The 23,232-nt window shown below is 53.1% G+C and overlaps 1 protein-coding gene across 1 annotated transcript; it reads right to left on the bottom strand.

Moving 5' to 3' along the window:
* Positions 1–12,545: 12,545 nt before the first annotated feature.
* On the bottom strand, positions 12,546–20,702 carry LHX5 (LIM homeobox 5). The gene is made up of 5 exons (XM_049866853.1): positions 20,530–20,702; positions 18,302–18,525; positions 17,388–17,665; positions 16,527–16,692; positions 12,546–12,913 (listed from the first exon to the last, which is right to left on the bottom strand). The coding sequence occupies exons 1-5, from the start codon at positions 20,700–20,702 to the stop codon at positions 12,546–12,548; spliced, it is 1,209 nt and encodes a 402-aa protein (XP_049722810.1).
* Between the last annotated feature and the right edge of the window lie 2,530 nt (positions 20,703–23,232).

Genomic DNA, 23,232 nt, shown 5'->3' on the forward strand with positions numbered 1-23,232 from the left:
GTGCATTATATATGCCTTCAACAAATATTTCCTGAGTAACTGTCTGAATGGACAAATGAAGAGTAAGGTTCAGAAAGTTAGGTAGAGGTCTGTACAACTTGGTTACAGGGTCCTTGGTCTACCTCCCACCCCCGCTTTTCAGATGAAGAAGTTGAAGCCCAGAGAGGGTGAGTAACCTAACTACAGCCACACAGCAGAAACCATGGCCAAGCCAATCCAAAACAGAAAATGCTGTGGGGATTCCCGTGACCTGGAGTGGGCCAATAGAAGTCCTCAGTCTCTGAACGCACACACTCCCAGAGTCATCATTCCCATACTGCCAAGAGTCTTGCCGGATCAGTTCATTATCTTTACTCTTATCTAATTCCTATTTAAGGAGCCCCAGTGGCACAGTGGAAACCCTGGTGGCCTAGTGGTTAAGTGCTATGGCTGCTAACTAAAGGGCCGGCAGTTCGAATCCGCCAGGTGCTCCTTGGAAACTCTATGGGGCAGTTCTACTCTGTCCTATAGGGTCGCTATGAGTTGGAATAGACTCGACGGCACTGGGTTTGGTTTCTGGTTTGATGGCACAGTGCTTAAAGTGCTCAGGTGCTAACCAAAAGGCCGGTGGTTCAAACCCACCAGCCGCTCCACAAGAGAAAGACCTGGGGATCTGCTTCCGTAAATATTGCAGCCTAGGAAACACTATGGGGCAGTTCTACTCAGTCCTATAGGGTTGCTAAGAGTCAGAATCGATGATGGCAATGAGGTTAATTCATATTTTCCCTTAAACCTTAAGTGTTATTTAGAAAGAAAATGTTATCACCACTATAAATGGAAGAAAGACAGTATCGCCTCCCAGAATTAGAAATACATGTAGAAATCAATACAATGAATGAATATAAAAAAAATGCCATTATGTTTTAGCTAGCTTCGGTTGTGCCAAGTCTCCAGGCCAGAGCCTACAGTTCTCCTATATAACCAAGTGTTAGAGGGGCATTTGTCTTACCATGTCAGTTTGTCTTACTGTGACAGCTTGCATGTTGCCATGATGCTAGAAGCTATGCCACTGGGATTGCAAATACCAGCAGGGTCACAGGTTTCAGCAGAGCTTCCAGACTAAGACAGACTAGGAGGAAAGCTCTGGCAGTCTATTTCCAAAAATCAACCAGTGAAAACCTTATGGATCACATCAGAACATTGCCAGACTCGCTTTCAACATGCCTTCAGGAGGGATCAATCGTTAGAGAAGAACGTTATGTCTGGTGAAGCAGAGGGTCAAGGAGGGTGAGGGAGACGCTTGGTGAGAAGGATTGGTGCAACAGCCTCAACAATGGACTTGAACATGCCAGCCATCAATGATGCAGGATCAGGCAACGTTTCCTTTTGTTGTGCATGAGGTCACCGTGAGTCAGAGTAGACTCAATGGCAGCTAAAAACAGCAACAACAGAGGGGTGTTTAAGCCAGACTAGCACCAAGCAGAGTCTCCCCTTGAAGCAATCAGAAGGGCTGGAAGAGAATTCATGAGGTGGCTCCCTCACGGAATTACAAAGTGCCAGGTGGTTGTGCCTCTGAAATGCTCCCAGTTCCTCCAGGGGTGCCTGTCCCACACTTTGGGCAGCCTGCCTTGGTTAAACAATGGTGTGGTGCTGATGATTTCAGGGACCCCAAAAGAGCGTCCCAGGCAAACTCCTTCCCCAGCAATTACCTAGCAGGCAGGAGCCGAGGCCAGAGCACCTGCAGCTGGCATATCCACAGGGTCCCCAGACTCTGAGAGGTGGCAGCAATTTCTACTTCGGCTGGGATTGGGTGTTCTGTGGGTATCTCATTAGGAATTTCAGTTCTTTTATTTCTTTTCCAGGTTTTTTTTAAGTAAGGTGAAATTCACATAACATACAATTAGCCTAGTTCCAAAATATTTTCGTCACCCCAATCATCCATGCCCAGTAAGCAGTCATTCCTCACTCCCCCCTCCCCAGCCCCTGGCAACCACCAATCTGCTTTCTATCTCAATGGATTTACCTATTCCGGACATTTCATATAAATGAAATCATACAATATAAGGGTTTTTTTTTTTTTGTAACTTCTTTCACTGAGCATAATGTTTTCAAGGGTCATCCATGTTGTATCATTATTTCATTCTTTTTTATGGCTGAGTAGTATTCCACTGTATGGATAGGCTCCATTTTGTTTATCCATTTGTCCATTGGGGATGCGTTTATTTTTAAACAGACTGTCAAGGTATTCTTCATTAGGCCTTGATCTCTTACTATGCGACAGACCTATTTTTATCTGCACAGGCCCTTAAGATTTCCCGTTAGGTAACATGGATATCTTAAAGTATATTCTGAAAAGTAATAAACTCCATTTCTGTCCAAATAGGCTATGAAGTTCTTGTTTGAAAAAATTTTTTTTGTTGTAAGCACTTCCTTAAAGATGAAAATAGGATGATAACAATAACTACAGCAGCCAATAAAGGTTGTTGTTATTATTTATGGAGTTCCTGGGTGGTGCAAATGATTAATGCAATTGGCTGCTAACTGAAAGGCTGGGGGTTTCAGTCAACCCTGAAGCAACTTGGAAGAAAGGCCTGGCAATCTACTTCCAAAAGATCAATCACTGAAAACCCTATGGAGCACAGTTCTACTCGGACACATTTAGGGTTGCCATGAGTTGGAGTCAACGCGACAGCACTTGGTTGGTTGTTAATTATTACTGTATTAGTAGTATTTCTCCCATTCACTTTAGCTACTATACGTTCAACAGGAAGTTTCAGAGTCTCTTCTTACATCCACTTTGGCCTTTTCTTTCTTTCCTGACTTTTCAATGACCTTTTGCTTTCTTCATGTATGATGCCGACAACTTGTCTGGTCTTTGGTCATTTGTGTTTAATGTGTCAAATCTGTTCTTGAGATGGTCTCTAAATTCAGGCAGGGTATACTCAAGATTGTGCTTTAGCTGTCGTGGACTTGTTTTAATTTTCTTTACATTCAAATTGAACTTCTGTATGAGCAGTTGATGGTCTGATCTGTGGTCGGCCCCTGGCCTTGTTCTAACTGATGATATGAAGCTTTTCCGTCGTCTGTTTCCACAGATGTAGTCAATTTAATTCCTGTGTATTCCATCCAGCTAGGCTGACACATATAGTCACCACTTATGTTGTTGAAAAAAGGTATTTTTTTGGGTCATTGTACCAAAAAGAATTGGTCAACGTTCAACAATTTCAGGAGGTAGTATATGATCAAGAACATCGGCTTTGAAGGTATTGAAGGAAGAAGTCCAAGCTGCACTGAAAGCATTGGCAAAAAACAAGGCTCCAGGAATTGACAGGATACCCATTGAGATGTTTCAACAAACAGATGCAGTGCTGGAGGTGCTCACTCGCCTGTGCCAAGGAATTTGGAAGACAGCTACCTGGCTGGCCGACTGGAAGAGATCCATATCTGTGCCCATTTCAAAGAAAGGTGATTCAACAGAATGTGGAAATTGTCGAACAATATCATTAATATCACACACAAGTAAAATTTTCGTGAAGGTAATCAAAACACAATTGTAGCACTGCATCGACAGGGAACTGCCAGAAATTCAAGCCGGATTCAGAAGACGTGGAACAAGAGATATCATTGCTGATGTGAGATGGATCCTGGCTGAAAGCGGAGAATACCAGAAAGAAGTTTACCTGTGTTTTATTGACTATGCAAAGGCATTTGACTGTGTGGATCATAACAAATTATGGATAACATTGCGAAGAATTGATATTCCAGAACACTTAATTGTGCTCATGAGGAAACGTTACATAGATCAAAAGGTAGTCATTCGAACAGAACAAGGGGATACTACATGATTTAAAGTCAGGAAAGGTGTGTGTCAGAGTTGTATCCTTTCACCATTCCTATTCAATCTGTATGCTGAGCAGATAATCCCAGAAGCTGGACTATATGAAGAAGAACGAGGCATCAGGATTGGAGGAAGACTCATTAACAACCTTTGATATGCAGATGACACAACCTCATTTACTTAAAACAGGGGACTTGAAGCACTTACTGATGAAGATCAAAGGCCACAGCCTTCAGTAAGGATTCCACCTCAACATAAAGAAAACAAAAATCCTCACAACTGGACCAATAAACAACATCATGATAAACGGAGAAAACATTGACATTGAGAAGGAACTCATTTTACTTGGATCTACAATCAACATTCATGGAAGCAGCAGTCAAGAAATCAAAGGACACATTGCATTGGGAAAATCTGCTGCAGAAGACTTCTTTAAAGTGCTAAAAAGCAAAGATGTCCCTTTGAGGACTAAGGTGCATCTGACCCAAGCCATGGTTATTTTCAATTGCCTCATATGCATTTGAAATCTGGACAACAAAAAAGGGAGGCCAAAGAAGAATGGTTACTTTTGAATTATGATGCTGGTGAAGAATATTGAAAATACCATGGACTGACAGAAGTACAGCCACAGTGCTTCTTAAAAGTGAGAATGGTGAGACTTTGTCTCATGTACCTTGGACACGTTATCAGGAGGGACCAGTGCCTGGAGAAGGACACCATGCTTGGTAAATTAGAGGGTCATCGAAAAAGAGGAAGACCCTCAATGAGATGGATTGACACAGTGGCTGCAGTGATGGGCTCAAGCATAGAAGTGATTGTGAAGATGGCACAGGATGGGGCAATGTTTTGTTCTGTTGTACATAGTGTCGCTATGAGTCAAAACTGACTCAATGGCAGCTAACAGCAACAAGCGCTGTTTCACTACGTGTTTATTACTCACCGGCCTGACATGACAGGCGCTGGCCTCATTTAACCTTTACCATGCCCCTTGAAGGTAAGGATTAGTGTGACATTCTTCTAGATGGTAAAGCTGAGGCTCAGAGAGGTTGAGTGCCCAACCTCAGGCCACGCAGCTCCTGGTCTCAAGTTACTCACTGCCTGACAGTTCAAATCCACCCAGAGGTGTCTTGGAAGAAAGGCCTGGCAATCTACTTTCAAAAAATCAGTCAATGAAAACCCTTTGGAACAGAGTGCTGCTCTAACACACATGGGGTTGCCATGAGTTGACTTGACCTCAACAGCGGCTGGTTTAGGCTCTTTCTTACAGAGTTATTTTTTATGGCAGCTGGGGTGCACACGTTCATTCATCCATGGAGTTACAGACATGGCATGATTCCCTACGTGGAATGAAGCATAGTAATGGACGAAGACGTCGACTGAGTCTCGCAGTCACCCAGTAAGGTGTCACGGCTTGGCTTGCTGTGTCATCTTCACTTAGCTGGCTTGACCGTAGAATTGGGGTCTCAACTATATCTGAGCAAAGATTTACACCATGAGCTAGTCCTCCAATAAAAAAAAGAGATCATTGAGAATTTGGGTGTGATGTCTAAGCCAATGCTTCAAAAATTTTAGTGTATACCCAAGTTCCCTGGGGACCACGCAGATGCTACGTCTGAAGTTTGGGGGCGGGGTCTGAGATTCTGAATTTCTAACCAGTTCCCAGATGATGATGATGGTGCTGATCCATGAACCACAATTTGAGTAGCAAGAGGCTAAAACCAAATACCAAACTCACTGCTGTCAAGTTGATTCTGACTCACAGTGACCCTATAGGACAGAATAGAACTTCCCCTTAGGGTTTCCAAGGCTGTATTCTTTATGGAAGTGGACTGCTACCTCTTTCTCCCATGGAGTGGCTGGTGGGTTTGATCCACCGACCTTTCAGTTAACAGCCGAGTGCTTAACAACTGCACCACCTGGGCTCCTTAGCAAGAGGCTAGAAGTTCTGCATTCTGATCCCAACTCTGCAATAAACTCCTTGGGTGACTTTAGGCTTGTTTCTTGCCCTTTCTGAGCCTCATATTCCTTCCTTGGTTGATGGGGATATTGTCCCCGTGCCCCTAACATTCTCTGAAGAATAAAAAATAAGAGCAGTGTTGGCAACTTTTGGCGTTTGCCAGAAAGCCACGAGCAGCTGCTGGAGCCAGCAGTTTGCTCCCAATGTCCCCAAGAACCCTTCGGTAGGTGCTGGAGCGAGGAGGTGGGGGTTGAGGGGTGGGTCCTGAACCCTGTCACCAAATTAAGAAAGAGGAGGCCAGAAGTGGCACGGCCCTGGCGCAGCGGCTGGAGAGGTTTGCGTCCATCACGGAAATGGGCCATTTGCAATGATCGGTTGCCCAGGTGTTAATAACGCTAATGGCATAGGAAGGGTAAACTCGGTCACTTGGCTGAACAGAAGAAATATGCAGAGGAGTGCTCGGGTTTCCATAAATCAGCCGTGTGCGGCGCTAGGAGGGAGGCAGGACTTAAAATTCCAGTCAGGAGATGGGTATTCTCATAAACCGAGCTGGAGAGGTAATTTATTCTGTTTATATCTTTTGACTGCAGACAAGGCTGGGGAGCAGGGACCCTCCACAGCCATTCTGCATTTTAAATATTAGTCCTGAGCACGGTGGGTCAGCCCTCATGCTCGGTGGAGTGTGGGGCAGGAGGCTGGGGACCAGGACAGGGACAGGTGGAAGAGTACGCGATGGGGCCGGGCTGGGACGCCCGTGGAGGAACTGTCCAGTGCTGACCGGAACTGCAGCCTGGGGCAGTGGGCGGAGGTGAAGCCCCTTTATTCCCAGTGCTGGGCGGCGAAGCTGAAACCGGCCGACCTCTTTACCAGCTTGCCCTGGAGTATTTTTCCTTCTCGGAAAGCTTTTATTTTAAAATGATAATAAAATACAGATGATGAAGAGATAGAAGGAGAAGAACAGATACTTTAATGGAGGAGGAAAGAAACCAGGGAGGGAGGAAGGGAGAGAGAAACAAGGGCACGCATAAAGAAGCCAGAAGTCCTTGTGTTTTTTGACCTTGACGATTTTTATTTTGCCTTTTGCCTTTCTGACTAGCGTCGTTTAACCCTGGAGAGGGGTTTAAATAAAATCCAGGTGAGGTTGCCACCAGTAAGAATTAGCATTCATTAGACCCTTCCTGAGGAATCCTTGGGTGGTGCAAATGGTTGATGCACGCGGCTGATAACCCAAAGGTTGGCAGTTCAAGCCCACCCAGGGGTGCCTTGGACGAGAGGCCTGGTGACCTACTTCTGAAACAGCAGCCATTGAAAATCCTACAGGGCCCAGTTCTACTATGACAAACGTGGGACAGCCAGGAGTCAGCTTGGCGGCCATTTTGGGGGGAGCTGGGGAGCATTCATTCATTCATATAGTTACTAGCACAGCATGAGACTCTGTCCTGGGCTCAGGGGCAAAGGTGGGCTCTGAAAGCAGAAGTTCTGAATTCAAAACCTGGCTCTGCTGTCCCCTGGTTGTGCTACTCTGGGTCACTCACTTCATCTCTCTGGCCTCAGTCTCCTCATCTGCAATGTGGGGATAACCACGCTTGTCTTGAAGGAGCATTATTTTGAAGGCTAACCATGCTTATCTTGAACAAGGTGTTGACAAGGGGGACAGTGACCCACAGAATCTTGCTGGGTGGTGGTTCTGCAAGTTGGGAGGCATTGAGATCTTTTGGGGAACTTGATAAATGTGATGTGTCCTGGGCCCCATCAGGGTGATGCATAGTGGGGCCCATGAATATGCATTTTTAACAAGCACCCTTCTCTGATCACACCTAGAGAAAATGGTTGTGGGTTCTGAGGAGACACCAGCCCCCTTTCCCTACTCTCTCTCTTCCCCATCCAGCCTTCCTTAGGAACTGCCTCCTGAGTCCACCCAATATGGCAGATGCCACACCTGCAGGGCACCACGCAGGTGAGGCAGAGGGTGGGATTTCTCCTCCCACAGCGCCTGAACCCCAGTAGGCACCTGTTGTTATTAGGCACCATTGAGTCAGTTTCCACTCATAGTGACCCTATAGGATGGAGTAGAACTGCCCCATAGGGTTTCCAAGGAGTGGCTGGTAGATTCGAACTGCCGACCTTCTGGTTAGCAGCCCAAATCTAACCACTGTGCCACCAGGGCTCCAGTAGGCACCTAGGGAATTAAAATAATTCATATACCGGCTGAACCAACTCCACGCTCTCCCCTAATCACCCTGCAAGGAGCTGGTGTGTGCGTGCGTATGTGTGCGTGCACATGTATAGGGAGGCTGGGGATGTGAATTGAACCCGTAACCCAGATTTCCTGAACCTTGATCACAGGCTAATCAGCATTCGCTCCTTCACCCTCACCACCCTGTGGGTGGAATGCTTTGTGGGCCCATTTCACAGAGGAGCAAACTGAGGCTCAGAAAGGTGACACTGTGACCTGCCCACAGTTCCTCAGGCCACAGAGCATCTGCTTTGTCCTGTCCCTATTTCGTCCCCATTGCTCTGTGCTCCCATCCCTCCTCACTCATGAACACCCACAGGACGTACCCCCCCAGAACTCAGCATCTTTCTTGGATCTTGGCCGGGCCACTCCAGGGTGTTCAGCTATCTCCTGATGTGGGGGTGGTTGTCCCCCACTCCTGGTTCTCCCAGGTGAGGTGGTCAGCATAGCATGCCAGTGGCAGGGGCATACTTTGTGTGTGTGTGTGTGTGCACGCACGCAGGTGCCCATGCACAAGGACATGGGGTTGAGTTTGTCCACAGGGGTTGGACACGTGGGCTCATAAGCATGTCTGGGCAGAGGTATGTGCAGAAATGCATGTGTGTGCATATGTGCACATGCGTATATGTGCAAGGACAGGCTGTAGGATTGCACATACGTGTAGATGCACATGAAGGTGTAGGTGTGATGATGTGCATGTGTGTACATGTATGCGTGCCTATGTGTGCATGCCTTCCCAAGCTTCTCATTTGGGCAGGTGGCTTTAGCTGGGGGTTCCCGGACACCATGGGGCCTGAGCAGTAGGGGACCTGGCCCACCACTATGGGGGAAGTGACCCTCCTATCCCTTTCCTCTTCCTCCTCTCCTTCTCCCTCCTCTCCTCTCTTTGCTCCTCCTTCTTCCCATTCAACTCCTCCCCCTTCTCCTGTCTCCTTCTGCTTCTCTTCTCTTCTCCTTCCCCTCCTCATTTCCTCTTCCTCCTCTGCTGCTTTGACCCTGTGGCTGGCCTGTTTCCATGGGAGTGAGGAGGGGAGAGTCCTCCACTCCTTCCAGCTCCACTTCCCCATGTCTCACTCTGGTGAAAGTTCTAAGCAAGGCTTTCTGCAAAATTCACAAGTGCCCAGGAAGCACCTTGCAGACTCTCTCTTGGCCCCATTAATCCATTATAATCAGGACATCAAAGTGGATTAGAAATAACCACTCAACACAGTGGGCCTGAATCCTGGCTCTGCTAGTCCCCAGCTGTGTGACTTCAGGCAAGTCCCTTGACCTCTCTGAGCATCCTAATGGAGCAAATAACACCTACCTTGATACAAGTATAAAAACGTAGTAACAAGGATATTATTCCAGCATGGTTTAAAGTGATGAAAATTTGGGAATGAGATAGGAAACCCAGGAGGCAGTGAGTTTATGTTAATGGCGGAAGAACAATTCAGAGGCAGGGTGAGAATGGTTGTACAACATGAAGAAAGTAACCAATGTCAACAAATTGTATGTGTAGAAATTGTTGGACTGGTGTATGTTCTGCTGTGTATATTTACAACAACAACAACAAAAATTGGGAATGAACCCATATGTCCAACAATTGAATTGGTGAAAAAGAAAACAAAACACAAAACAATGGCTCACCCATGGTGAGAACAAAGCATGATCTCTATTTCCAAAATGAAAAAAAAAGAAAGAAAATCTGGAAGAAAAATCATCCACTACACTAGCCATAGCACTTGAGATTCTGGGGGATGGCATTTTCTTCCTTTTGTTTACCTGAAATTTCTAAGTTTTCCACAATGGGCAAGTAGCATTTGTCTGATAAAGACAAATGTGCTCTAAGGACAGAAAAGAAAAGGCCAACCCACCTTGCATTACTCCTGGGAGGTCCACATAAAGGAAGAGGGACAGGTGAGTAGGGCTCTGAGCATACTTCCATCCTTGACGGTTCAGGTCTCCTCATTTCCCTGGCCACCACCTTTTCCCACGGGTCGCCCAAATGGGAAAGCCCCACCACCTCAAACTTGGATAAAAAGGGATCCCAATTAAATTCCATTTAATTTTATCTCCCTCATCTGCTTTTTTAACCCTACAGTGTCTGAGTTGGAAGGGAATGTAGGAAGCACTCCCTCTAACCCTCACTTTTGCAATTAAGGAAACCGAGGCAAGGGGGGGGAGGGATTTTTCTTTGGCTTCCTCTGTCCTCCTAAACCTCATCCAACACTCTTCATCATGCCAGTTTACCTAATGACACAGCACGCGCTGCGTAAGAATTAGCAGAAGAACCCCGCTCCCCGTAGGGGCACTTCTGTTCTAATGGAGCCTTGCAGATAACTAGCACCGGCTTACCAGCCCACTCTTTTTTTTTTTTTTTTTTGCCACCTGGAATTGTTGCTGTTGTTAGCTGCTGTGGATTTGGCCCTGGACTTATAGCCACCCATGCACAATGGGAGCAGACCATTGCAGCCCACAGAGTTTTCATTGTCTGATTTTTCAGAAGGAAATTGCCAGGTCTTTCTTCCTTGTCTTAGTCTGGAAACTTGGCTGAAACCTGTACGGCATCATAACAACATGCAAGCCTCCACTGACAGATAGGTGGTGGCTGATCCAGAATGGAACCCATGTGTCCCATGTGGAAGGTGAGAATTTTACCACTGAACCGCTACTGCCCCCTGACCTGGAATTATATGGGACATCATTCGGAGTGAAGCTAGGGTTCTTTTGATATACTGGGGGACAAGCAAATCACAATTCATTCATTCATCAAACATTCTGAAGGTCTACTAAGGCCCTGGGTGGCACAAACAGTTTGCCCTCAACTACTAACCTAAAGGCTAGCAGTTTGAAGCCACCCAGTGGCATCACAGAAGAAAGGCCTGGTGATTTGCTTCCATAAAGATTACAGCCAAGAACACCCCACAGAGCAGTTCCACTTGGTAACACATGGGGTTGCCATGAGTTGGAATCGACTCCACAGCAGTGGGGTGACTATGTGCCAGGCAGACTTGTGTTAGATCAGCGTCTTAGATAAAGCACAGGGAAATAGTGTGCCTGGCATATGTCTGTTGTTGTTAGTTGTCATCAAGTTGACTCTGACCCATGGTGACTCCGTGTGTGCAGAGTAAACCCATAGGATTTTCAAGGCTGTGACATTTCAGAAGCAGATTGCCAGGCCTTTCTTCGGAGGTGGCTCTGGGTGGGTATGAAACGCCACACTTTCGACTAGTAGTCGAATGCTTAGCCATCTGCACCACCCAGGGGTCCTTGGCATAGAATAGCTGTCCAAAAATGGCAGCCACTTTCATTACCTGGAAGTCACCAAAAGAATGTCCCTGTAGGTGAAGAGAGGTCTTTGCACAATTGGGGTCTATTTTATGCCACAAACAAGAACCAGAGAAAAGGAAAATTCCATTCAGCCCCACTGACTATCAAGGTGGGACCCTGGTGGTGCAGTGGTTAAGCATTTGGCTGTTAAGCAAAATGTCAGCAGTTCAAATCCACAAGCCGCTCCTTGGAAACCCTAAGGCGGCAATTCTCCTCTGACTATCAAGGCAGAGACAGAAAAGAAAATCACACAGCACTGAGGGAAAAAAAGATTTTTTTTTTTTTATTAATCTTTCTTTTTAAAAAAGTCTTTTTTTTTTTTTTAGGTAAACCTCTTTCTGCCTCCCCTCCCTCACTCTGCCCACCCTCCTCTTAAAAATATAAAAATGTCCAACCCCAGATAACTAGAGTACAATAAATAAACAGTAAACACAAAAACATACTTTATTTGTTTCTTCTTTATACAAAATAAGGAAACTAGAAGCGTTCGACTTCCAAAAAAGTATAATACTGTACATCCTGATGGCCCAGCCTCCAGGCCCCAGGCAGGGGGGGCAGTCTGCGGGCCAGAGCCCAGCAACCTGGGTGCTTCCCCCAGGGGGTGAGCAGGGTGGGCGAGTGTTCGAGTCCGGCCCGGACACCCGGACTCCAAAGAAATATCAAAGTAAGGGAGAGTGGGGGCTTGGTCCCTCGGCTGGATGTCCTAGCCGCCCCCCTCCTCGGAAGAGCTGACCTTGATCCTCAAGATTGGCCACCAGGGGGCGCCAACTTGCGTATTTTTTCCGCTCTTTCCATCTCTCCTGCTGGCGCTCCCCCCCCCATCTCTCTCTTTCTCATCTCGCTACCTTTCCTTTCTCTCTCTTTCAATCTCTCTTTTCTTATCTTCGCTTCTTTAAAGACGGGGAAAGCAGAGTAAGAAATATGATTACCAAATGCGGAGGGAAAAACAGCATCTCGGCCCCTTGGCCTCAACCTCTCTTAGTCTAAAGAGGTGGTGGGTGGGTGGGTGGGGGTCCGGGGAAGTCTAGAGCGTGCTGGAAATCTCTTGACCCTCTGGAGTATTGACTTTGGTGCCAAGAAATTGCTCGCGGCTGCCGGGTCGGTCCCCCTCTTCCCCGCACCCAGCCGAGGAGCAGCTGCCGGTTGAGTGCGGACCCGAGAGAGAACCAGGCGGCTGGCGTTTTGGTTTCTGGCGGCTGCGTCCCGGGGCCCGCCCAGCGGCCTTACCAAACGGCGGCCTCATTGAGCTCGGGGTTGGGGTGTGACAGGGGTCCGCTGTAGCCGCTGGTGCCGCTCATGGGGAAGGGCGGGCTGGGCCCGCCGCTGAAGACTTCGCCGGGCATGGGGTGCAGCGCGCCCGGCAGGCCCGGCTCCGGGCTCGGCGTGTCCGGGTGCGAGATCATGTCGGTGAACCTGGGGTTGTCGGCGGCGTGCGGGCCTGCGAGCGGCGGCTCCAGCGCGCCCAGGGGCGTCGAGCCGGGCCCGGAGGCGGCCAGGAAGCTCGAGTCGGCCGGGGACTGCGCCTGCGAAGGCGGGCCATGCGCGAAGAAGTCGTAGTTGCCTCCCGGCCCGTAGTAGTCGCCTTGGTAGTCTGCAGAAGGGGAGGAGGAGAGACAGGGAGAAATCAGAGCCGCCAAAGTCAGCAGGGAGGCACGGGATGGGGGACTGGGGGCCAGAGACACCCAGAGGAGGTCAGGGGGGCAGAGGAGAGGGCGTTAATGGGCTCTGGAGGTTAGATAGAGACCCGAGCCCCTCAGGACAGTGGAGGACACAGAGCGAGGGGTAATGCTGAGGAGAGAGAGAGTGAGAGATAACCGGACGGCAAGAGACTCACAGACTGCCAGACACAGAGACAGGAGAGATTCAGAGAGAGGGAGACACACAGGTAGCCACCGAGAGACAGAGACAGTAGGAGACACCAGAGACAGTGAAGGTGTCCAGTTTCCCAGAATCAGAGCGAGAGCTACAAAAAGGGTAAGAGACAGAGACAATGAGAGACAGGCAGAATGCAGAGCTAAGGGAAGCCAAGAGGACAGGCAGGGAGGAGGCCCCAATGCCGAGGGGTGGGAGGCCAGGAGACAGGAGGGACCCAGAGACACGGAGTCCATGGCAGAGATGGGAGACAGAGAGAGATGGGAGATTGGAGACAGATGGAGACAGCAGAGTAGATGAGCGGCAGGAGGAAGCCGCCTTAAGGGACACGGCAAAAAAACCAGGGTGCACCACGAGAACTCAGGAGTGAGAAAGAAGGTCCAGAGAGACAGATGCGCCCAGAGGCCAGGAAAGAGTGAACCAGAGAGAGTGGACCAGCGAGACTGGCAAGAGAGTCCGCCAGCGATGAGATGGCCAAGAGGCCGGGAGAGGCGCAGGGCGGGTCTGGCCGGGTGAACAGACACCAGAGCGCGAGATGGCCCGCGGGGCAGCGAAGGACTGGGGAGGGAGAAGCTGGGATGGTGGCGGAGCCCGAGCGCGGAGGAGGTGCTGGCGGGCGGGTCGAAGGGGATGAGGAGATGAAACCTGGAGGCCAAGCTCGCCGAGCGGCCTCCGCGCGCCCTCTCCTAGGTCCCCTGCACCCCACCAACCCGGCGCTGCCCTCTGCCCGCCCTGCCCAGCCAAGGACGTGAACGCCGGTCCGTCCCTTTTCACCCTCCTGGCCGGGCCAGGAACAGGGAAGCTGAGCCTCAGCGGCTTGGGAGAGAGGAGGAGGAAGGCCTTTGGTCTCACCCGGGTGGGTTTGCCAGGGTACCCTGGTTCTGACCCATTTAAGAACATTGGACCCTTTGAGAATCTGGTGACAGCTACGTTCTCTCTCCCCCAAAAAACTTACAGATGTGCGTTTTTGCCCACAAATTCAGGGGAGCAGGAGATGCCTCGTTACACTCCCGCCCTGCCTCAATAAATGACTTCAACTCTCTGCCCTCCTCCCACCTTGTAGCTGGCTCGGGTAATAACCCGCTTCCTACGCGGGAAAACCAGCGAGCGGAAGCCAAGATCTCTCCTCTGTACGCCCACGCCCCCTGCTCAATCCTCGGGTCTCGGTCACCCAGGCGAGTTCCAGACGCCACCCACCACACCCTTCATACTCCAAACCCTGAAATCAGTTCAAACTGAGAAGGGGGCCTGGAGGCGCGGTTTGCGGACAGTTCAGGCACCAGTTAAAACGGTCTCCGATTACTTTTTTAAAATCACAAATTCCATTCTCTTGGAAAGGGAAGGGGAAGGCCGGGGAGCGGCGAATTTGGGGCCCCAAAGGGGCGGGATTGGCGACGCCAGCGCCCGCAACGAGCCGTCCAGCCTGCGAGGGCCGCGGCCCCGGCGCCGGGCTCACCGCCTCCGCCCATATGGCGGACGGGCCGGAGGTAATTGGAACAAACGCCGTCTGAAAAGGGCACAAAAGCCGCAGCTGGGGCTTTGTCCGCGCTCCCACGGGGAGCCGCCGGCCCCGCCGCCCGGCCCCTTTCTCGCCCGCTGCCGGTCGCCGCCGCCGGGATCTCCCAGCGCGGATTAGGCGGGGCCGCCTCGCTGGGGACCGGGGGTGAGGGGAGAGAGGGATCCTGCCCCCCATTCCATGGAAAGGGGGGCCCGCATGGCAGGAACAGTCCAGACCCCCAACCTATCCAGCAGGCGCGCACGGAGAGGAGGCATTATTGGTGGGGGGCGAGCTGGTCCTCGGGGAGACCTTGGTTAATTACCCAGGCGGGGAAAAATTCCGGGCCGGAACCGCCCCCACAGCTTCCCGGTGCGGATCGCTATTTAGGCGGAAGGAGGCAAGCTAGGTGGAGAGAGCCAGTGAGTAGAGACCCCAGAGGATACACCCACCATCTCTGCAGTCCTGGGCTAGGAGGCTGCATTCCCCTAAACTCGGTCCTGCCACCCGCAGGGCTTCTCCCCAGAAAAAACAAACGCACACCTTGACCACAATTTCTAGGGGACTGGCCAGGGCTGCAGCCCTGAATCTCCAGGCCTGGGAGTCCTCTAACAGTCCCTCCTGGGCTGGCTAGGCGCCTTGCTCCTTCCCTCCACCTCCTTTCCAAGAGAAATCACCTCTCCCCAAACTGGGAGACTAAGCCCTGTGCAGGTCTGTGCCAGGGGATAGGGGCAAGGCCACTCAGAAGCAGACCCCTCTTAGGCATCAGCACCCGTGGTTGCTCCCCAAATTCACAAGGGTCAATCCTTGGGTCCATGGCTCTAGGTGGATGGTGAGGTAGTGCAGCTGTGGGGGGGGGGCAATGGGTCTCCAAAAGTGGGGTCGGAGGAGTCTGGACAGGTTGCCTAGCGATCACGAGGGATATAGAGAAGACATAGGAAAAGGAGAAGAGGAGGGAGGAAGAGGAGGGGTGACCTAGCCGAAAGCTCATTTTAGGCCTGAGCCGGGTAACACCGCCGCGGGATTCTTCTTTGCAAACTCAACTCCTCGCCCTCCCCAGCCCCAAAGAGGGAGGGGGACATCTGGTGTTGGCGCAGCCCCGATGACCCCTAGTACTTCGGGTCGGAAAGCCGGCGGGAGTCCTGCCCAGAGCAACTGCTGGCATCTGGGCTGATAGTGCCTGAACTGTGCGCAGCGTCCCCACAGCGGGAATGGAGTGGCTGTCTTTGAAGCTAGTGAGCAAGCACCCCCGGTGACTCCAGACCCCCATCCAAGCCCTGGAGCCACCCTCCAGTGCATGTGCCCAGCTGTGCCAAGGACACCTGGTGAGCCAGTAAAGGCAGCAGCTGCAGCAGCAGGACCGCTGTATGTCCGGCGGGGGCATGCTTGCAAGTGGATTTGTGAGTGTGTGCCTCCGTGTAGTGTGTGGGAGTATGAGCCTGTGTGAGCCCCTGTGTCTATCAGCAGGTGTACCTGTGTGGAGTGTACCTGTGTGTGATAGTGTGTCTAGATGTGTGTCCGTGAGGTCTCTGCATGTGAGCGTGGGTGACTGTGTGCATCACTGTATTATCCTGTGTGTTTACCTGTGCGTGTCTCTGTACGGGTGAGTCCACGTGTCTAATTTCGTGTCCAGGAGGCTTCTGCGGGTGTGTGCCTGTGTGTCTGTTAAGCTCTGTTCATTACAGTGTGTCCTGTGTGGATTTGTATCTTCTTGTGTCTGGGGCAAGTGGGCTGGATCTCTGGGCGGCTGAGAGCGCACAGATACCGGCTCTGCGTCCTCACTCTCTAGAATGCGCCGGCCGAGGTGTGGGGCAGCGCGTTCCAAGGGGCTCCTTACCTCCGTAGTAGGTGTACGGAGTGGACCCCAACATTTCAGACTCGTCCAAGCGGCCACCCAGCGGACGCATGCGCCGAGGACTCCGGAAGAAGGCGTGTCTCCGGGCGCCCAGGGCGCTCAGCTGTTTCATCCGGCGTTCTTTGGACCGTCGGTTCTGGAACCACACCTGGAACAGAGGAGGGGGCTATAAACTCCCGGGTCGGGGGTGACCTTCCCTCCCCTCCCTGCCTGAGCCGCTCCCTCTGGGTCCAAGCCCCTCCTCCGCATCAGGGCTCCCCCGAGGCGGGGGCCGGGCCGGATTAGGCCAGGAGGCCTGGGGAGGGGCCTCTGCGAACTAGCCAAGGGTGAAGGATTTCGCGGACCCGTGGGGCGACTCATAAAGACTTGGGTTTCCTGGTCCTCCGCCCGCCTGCGGCCTGACGGCTTTATAAAGGCCTTCCGCCCAGGCCGGGCTCTGCCTTGGCCCCTCGGCTCCTGAGCCGGGCTCTGGCCGTCTGTCTGTCGACAAATCTGGCGCAGGGCTGGGGGCATATGAAGAACACTGCCTTTTTCTCTGCTAGGAAGATGGGGAAGAGAGGGGTTCTGGACCCCAGAGAGGCTTAAAACTCTCCTTGAATGGGAGAGGGGAGGGAATTTAGAAAGGCGAGGGGACAGGCCCAAGATCACGCGCCAGGAGGCCAGTAGGGCTAGGCCCCTATCTTTGGGCCAGTTTGCTCAGCTGTCCGCGACCTCGAGCGCACGGTCTGCACCCGAGACCCGAGCTCGGAGAACCCTTAGCCAAGAAGGCTGGGGGGAGGCTCCTCCCGGCCTCCCAGCTCCCGGGTGCGTGGGGCTGGGGAAGATAGCTGGACGGGGCCGCACCTGAATGACACGCATGTTGAGGCCGGTCTCCTGCGCCAGCTGCTCGCGAATGTGGCGCGTGGGCTTGGGCGTGGCGGCAAAGGCGGCCTTGAGCGTCTCCAGCTGCTTGGCTTTGATCGTGGTGCGCGGGCCGCGCCGCTTGGTGCCGGAGTTCTGCTCTTCGTTCTCGTTGTTGGCTGTCTCCTTGTCGGACGAAGTCGAGTTGTCCGTTTCCTTGGGGTCGTCCTGGAGTGGGTCCTGGAGGTCCGGGGACAAACTGCGGTCCGTACAGGATGACACTGAGGGCAGACGGAGCGGGAAGGGGACAATAGTATCAGTGGCGGCCGGAGGCCTTTCCAAGCCAGCCACCAGTTCCACCCGCCCAGGCCACCGCCAGCCGGGCAGGTTCCCTCCCAAACGCGGCAACAGCCCCTCCCCCAGGGGCCCGGCACTCCCCTCCCGTGCAGGCCGGGCTGGGCCGTCGGAAGTGCCCTTCTCAAGCCCTCTCAGCACCTCCCGAGTAAGAGGGGGACTTCCCGAGTAAGAGGGGGAGTCACGCCCTCTGAAGAACCCCGCCTTCTTGTGGAGGAAAGGAGGGGACAGATGCCCCCGGGGCCTCAAATCCTCCACTCCCTCCTCTCCTCCAGATCTCAATTAGAGCCATCCCAGAGCAGCTAAAAATTACTGGGAGCTCAAATGACTGCGGAAAGGGAAATTGAGGGGCTATGGAAATCCAAATTGAGGGAGGAGGGAGCAAGCTGGAAAAGGCTTCTGAATTAGATGGGGGCAGGGAAGAGCTGGAGGCTCCCGGTTCCCAGGTAATGCTGCTGCCTCCCCAGCCTCCCCTTGTCCTAGAACTGCCTGATGGTGAACCTGATGGGAGCACTCTTGGTAAGGAAGGTGACAAAGGGCTGGAGGGGTGCAGGTTCACGTACCTGAGTTGAGGCTGCCCTCCTTGAGGCTGGATGAGCTCAGGTAGTCGTCCTTGCACACGAACTTGTTCTCGTCGATGACGTAGAGCTCCTCGCCCGTGGACAGCTGCTTGTTGCAGACCATGCAGGTGAAGCAGTTGAGGTGGAAGACTTTGCTGCGGGCCTTCCGCACCAGGTCGCTCGGCGAGATGCCTTGTGCGCAGCCTGCACACTTGGTGCCGAAGCGCCTGCGGACACAACGCAGCCGTCACTCACTGCAGCGCAGGTTCCCAGGTCCGGTTCTCTGAACCCCTGACCCCTTCCCACACGCCCTGGCTCCCAAAAAGCCTCCATTTCCATATCTGTCCAGTGGGACCCCAGTCCTGCCTCCCTGGCCAGAGTCTGTGAGACAAGCAAATGTCCTGGGCTGCTCTTGGGACTGGTACACTTCGCCGGGGTTTATTCGTTCTCCACCGGGACTCAAAAGGGGGAGCAATGGGTGAAGGCTTCAGCTAGGCAGAGGGCACACAGCACCCCAAGATGCTCCTGCTCCTCACTTTCTGCTAGCCCAGTACAGCAGCCTTGGCTCTGGAGACCAGGAAGGATTTTAAGCCAGGCAGGCCAGGTTCAGACATCTGTGTCATCTGGCTTTACTGGGAACCAGAGAGACCTTCTCCCAGCCTGTCCTGGCCTAGGTAGGGCCAAATTGCCTGGCTGGGCCCACCTCTCAGTCAGGTAGGGAGCTATCTGCTGAGCCGGGCTGATCACGCAGGACGGAATCTCCCAGTGATTCCCAGTGCCCAGAGGGAGGCTTCCAATCGCACTCTGGGACCTGTGGACAGCAGGGCTGGCAGGGGGGTGTTCTGGAAAGCAGGGGCTGAGTCCCTACCCCCAAAGCCTCTGGCTCTGGAAGGCATTGGGAGGGGGGAGGGATGTGAACAGACAGCAATTCTCCACCCTGTATGGCTAAGACCCAGGATCCCATAACACACACACACACACACACACACACCCCGCCATTTCCCCATTCCTGGTCTCATTTCTTTTCTTTCTTCCTTGAGTGCCTGGGGAAAGCTGGCTTCTCCTAGAATGAGTGGTGCAGATGGCATTAGGAACTGGTTCAGAGCATATTGGAGGGCCCAGGACTCAGGGACCCACATCTACTCCCAACCATGTTTCTAAACAGGGTGAATTTGGGTGACGTTGATGTAGTGAGGGCATTAGAAGCCATAAGTCACTTTTGGCCTTATCCAGCAGCGTAATTGGCCATATGCACCTTATCAAAAATCATTAGGCTCTTTGCACGCACCGCCACTTTAGGGGCATTGGGCCTCTAAGGCCGGGGAGTTTATATGTGTAAAGGCAAGGCTGACATTTTCTCCTATTCAAAGTCCCCAGTGCTGAGCCACCGAGGCCACCAGGCTGCCTTTCTCCCCGGTGTTAACCATCCCCCCCGCCCCACCGTCCGGAATTCGCACTCACAAAGCCCGAGCTGGGCGCTGGCTGGGGCAGGCCAGGCTGAGCTGCTGAAACCCCACAACCTTCTGGGATTTACCTTGATATTTCCCAGCTGGGGAAACTGAGGTTCAGAGAGGCGATCTGCCCTGGAAGGGGTGAGCAGGTGACAGCACCGGACCAGAGGTCCTGATTCTCAACCCCAGTTTTGTTTGTATTTTGCTACATGGGAGAAAATAAGTTGAATGGGGTGGGAGAGCCAGGTGGGAAAGCTTTCCTCCCCCATCACCAGGGGAGCCCTTCCTGGCTGGGCCCCCTCTAGGCCTGGGAAGTTTCTGTTTGTGTTCAGAGGGGGATCTGGGGCCCCGGCCTGCTAGAAGGGCAGCCTTTGGGCTGACAGCACTCTGCCAGGTAGAGAAGCCTCCAGCCTCCCCTAACTCCAGCAAAAATCCTTCTCCTCCCAGGGACGGGGCTGGAAGCTTCTGTCCTGGGGTCACAGCCTCTGGGAACGGCAGAGACCGCTGGAGAGTAAGTTTGTCAGGGTGCGTCCTCTCGCTGCCCAACCAGTGCTGGGAGCCCAGCCTGGAGGTCCCAGTAAGAGGCAGCAAAGGCAGCGTCCTTCTTCCTCCACCCGGGCTCCACTGGAGGCCAGGAGGAGGGCAGTGCGCTGCCCCGCTCCCCCTGTAAGCTGGCGGCGAGTCCGGGAGCTAGGCTGGGTTTCCTGGTCTCCCTTCCCCAGCGCCCCCGAGATCGCTCGCAGGGCGGGCGCGCAGGCAGCAGGGCGGGTGGCCTCTTACCTGAAGAAGTCATTTTTGCAGTAGAGCTTGCCCTCGCGCGAGAAGCACTTCTCCGAAAGGTTGGTCTTGCACTCGCAGCACTGAACGCATTTGATGTGCCACGCGCGGTCCAGCACGTTCAGCAGAAAGCGGTCGAGGATGGGCCGCTCGCACCCGGCACAGTGCACCATCATAGCCCCGCGCCCGGGCGGCTTGGGCCGCCTTGCCCTCCCTTTGGGCCCCCGTTCCTCGGGCTCCCCCGGCCCCGCCGCTGCTCTCCGCCTTGGGCCTCGGCCGCCGGCGGGCAAGTCCGCTCCGGACCAAGACTGTGCCGGCCAAGTCCTGATGCGATCGCTGGCCTGGAGCTGGGCTGCCTGGGGGTGGGCGGGTGGGGAGGGATGGCGTTCACAGTCTCATGCCCGGGCCGCACGCCCCGGCGCTTATTCTGGGCTCCCCAAGGTGTTTCGTGCGGCTGCTGGTTCGGCGCTGCGGAGCGGCTTTCCCCGGTGGCGGAGGCGCCGGCACTTTCCCCCACTTTCAAGCGGTCCGGATCCTCATCTTTGTCTGGCCGCCGCCTAATTCGCGCATCCTTATTCAGATTTGGTGACGTCGCGAGGCACGTAGGGGGCCCGGCGGCCAATGGGCACGCCGTGGCCATGGCAACCTCTTAAATTTATAGCATATCTAAATTGGCTACAGCGTTGTGGTCCGAACAGAGCAAAAACAACAAGGCATCAGTATTGTTGAATATTAGCTTGTACCTGGTGCGGACGCTAAGTAAGTATTTACCTTTCATTTTGGGGCGGGGGGGTGGGGGCCGCGGGATCCGAAAACGGCGTCTCTCTTCTCTCTCGCCTTGCTAGTATTTTGGGGCCGGGGTTCTAAGGCCTAGTGGGGAGGGACTCCCACCTCCCTCGCCAACCCTGGAACTTGAAGAAGTTGCCCGAGGCCTGGAGCGCGCTTTGCGTCCTCCTCCCCCTCCCTGGCCTAGCCCGCCCAGATTGGACTTCCCCACCCCCGCGCCCCTGGGGTCCGCGCCCTTGGAGCCGCAAAAGCGCGGTCCTCCCGGAGCCGGGCCGGCTTCTTTTGTCACACCGAACTGGGGCCCAGGCGCGCCTTTCTCATGGAGAGCGAGCGCGCGGAGGTCGCGCGCCGCTTGGGTGTCTTTCTTGCGGGGTTGCAGTGCCCAGGCTCAGGTTGGGGAAGGGGATGTCAACTGGCCTGGACCCGGACTCTGGGATTTCAGGCCTTAGCGCTTTGCCCACGGGGCTCTGGGGAGGTTTAGGGGGAGTCCAGGGCGGACGGGCTTTCCCACAGCCAGCTCACAGGTGGCGGCCAGGACAACTTGGCGCTCACCACACCTCTTCTTTCCTCGCGGCACCTTCCAGATGCCGGGTCAACCAGCCCTGGCTCCGTGGTGACTGGGTCGCAGGCCGAGGCGGGGACACAAGTGGCTGCTTGGGAGCTATTTACACACGCTTGGGGACTGGGCTATGCGTGCCAGTCCGGCTCCTCATAGCGTGGAGGTGTGGTGGGCCTCGGCGGGGCGCAGAGGGCATGGGAGGTATGGGGCCTCGCACACGTGTGGGGCGGGGGCAGTGGGTAGGAGAGAGAGGGGAGAGGGCCAGGCCTCCTTTTCTAAGGAAGCAACCTGGTGACCTGGCCTTCTAAATTGGGGAGGCGGCCATGGCTCCGCCTGGATTTTCAGTCTGAGAGCTGGCGGGCCTGGACCCAAGGGCTGGAACGAGAGGAGTGTGTGTTTGTGCCAAGACTTGGCTGTGAACATTTGTTTGGGTGTATTTATTAAGTTTGTTAGTTTGTATTGATATTTGAGAATAGAGTGCGTGTTTGCCTCTGTTTCATTCATGCGGATACCCACTGCCGTTGAGTCGATTGATTCCGACTCATAGCGACCCTATAAAAAAAAATTTTTTTTCTAGGTTGTGCATATTTGTATGAGCTCCTTCTTGGTCTGGGGTGTTGGGAATCATTCCTGTGCATGCCTTTAGGTCTGTGTGTTTTTTTTGTTTGTGCATTTGTGCATGTTTGTGCATGTTGTTGCTAATGTTTGTGTATTTGTGTGTGTACTTTTTTCTTCATTGGTCTGTGTATGCGAGTGTGCGCTTACTTGAGACCGTGTGAGTGTGCAGGTGTTTGTGTGTGGAAGTGGGCAACTGTGTAAGATTATTTGTGTAACCGAGTGTGTTAACGTTGATCAAAGGTATACTTAAAACAATCTGAATGGTGTATTGTATGAAGGTGACAACGTGCCTGCTTGAGACCCTGTGGGCAGGTGGCTGAACCGGGTTGGATGTGTTTGTGAGGATAGAGTTTGGCGGAGCTGTGTTGCGTGATGGTCACTATATGTGGCTAGCAGTATTTTTGTTTGTGTGACTCCGTAGGTTTATTTGTGTGTGTGTTTGCACCTGGCAGCACTTACTTTTGTGGATATGGGTAGTGGTGGAGGTGGTGGGGGGTGGATACATGGATGTTAGTGTTGGGGCATTTGGTGGAGGCTGTATTCCCACCCCCCTCAACTTCTCTCCAAGCTCAGCACTGTTCTCCACAGTCTCTAGGGGGAGGTGGCCTGGCTGAGGACAGGGAATTGAGGGGTGTTGACCCACAAGCTGTGTATCTGGAAAAGGGGCTTCTGCCTGTTGGGGCTGGTACCTACAGCTTGAGGGGGATGTGTGTCTATACAGCAGAGTGGTGAGGCCAGCTCGA

This window comes from Elephas maximus, chromosome 22 (genome assembly GCF_024166365.1).
Source record: "Elephas maximus indicus isolate mEleMax1 chromosome 22, mEleMax1 primary haplotype, whole genome shotgun sequence".
NCBI classification, from domain to species: Eukaryota; Metazoa; Chordata; class Mammalia; order Proboscidea; family Elephantidae; genus Elephas; species Elephas maximus.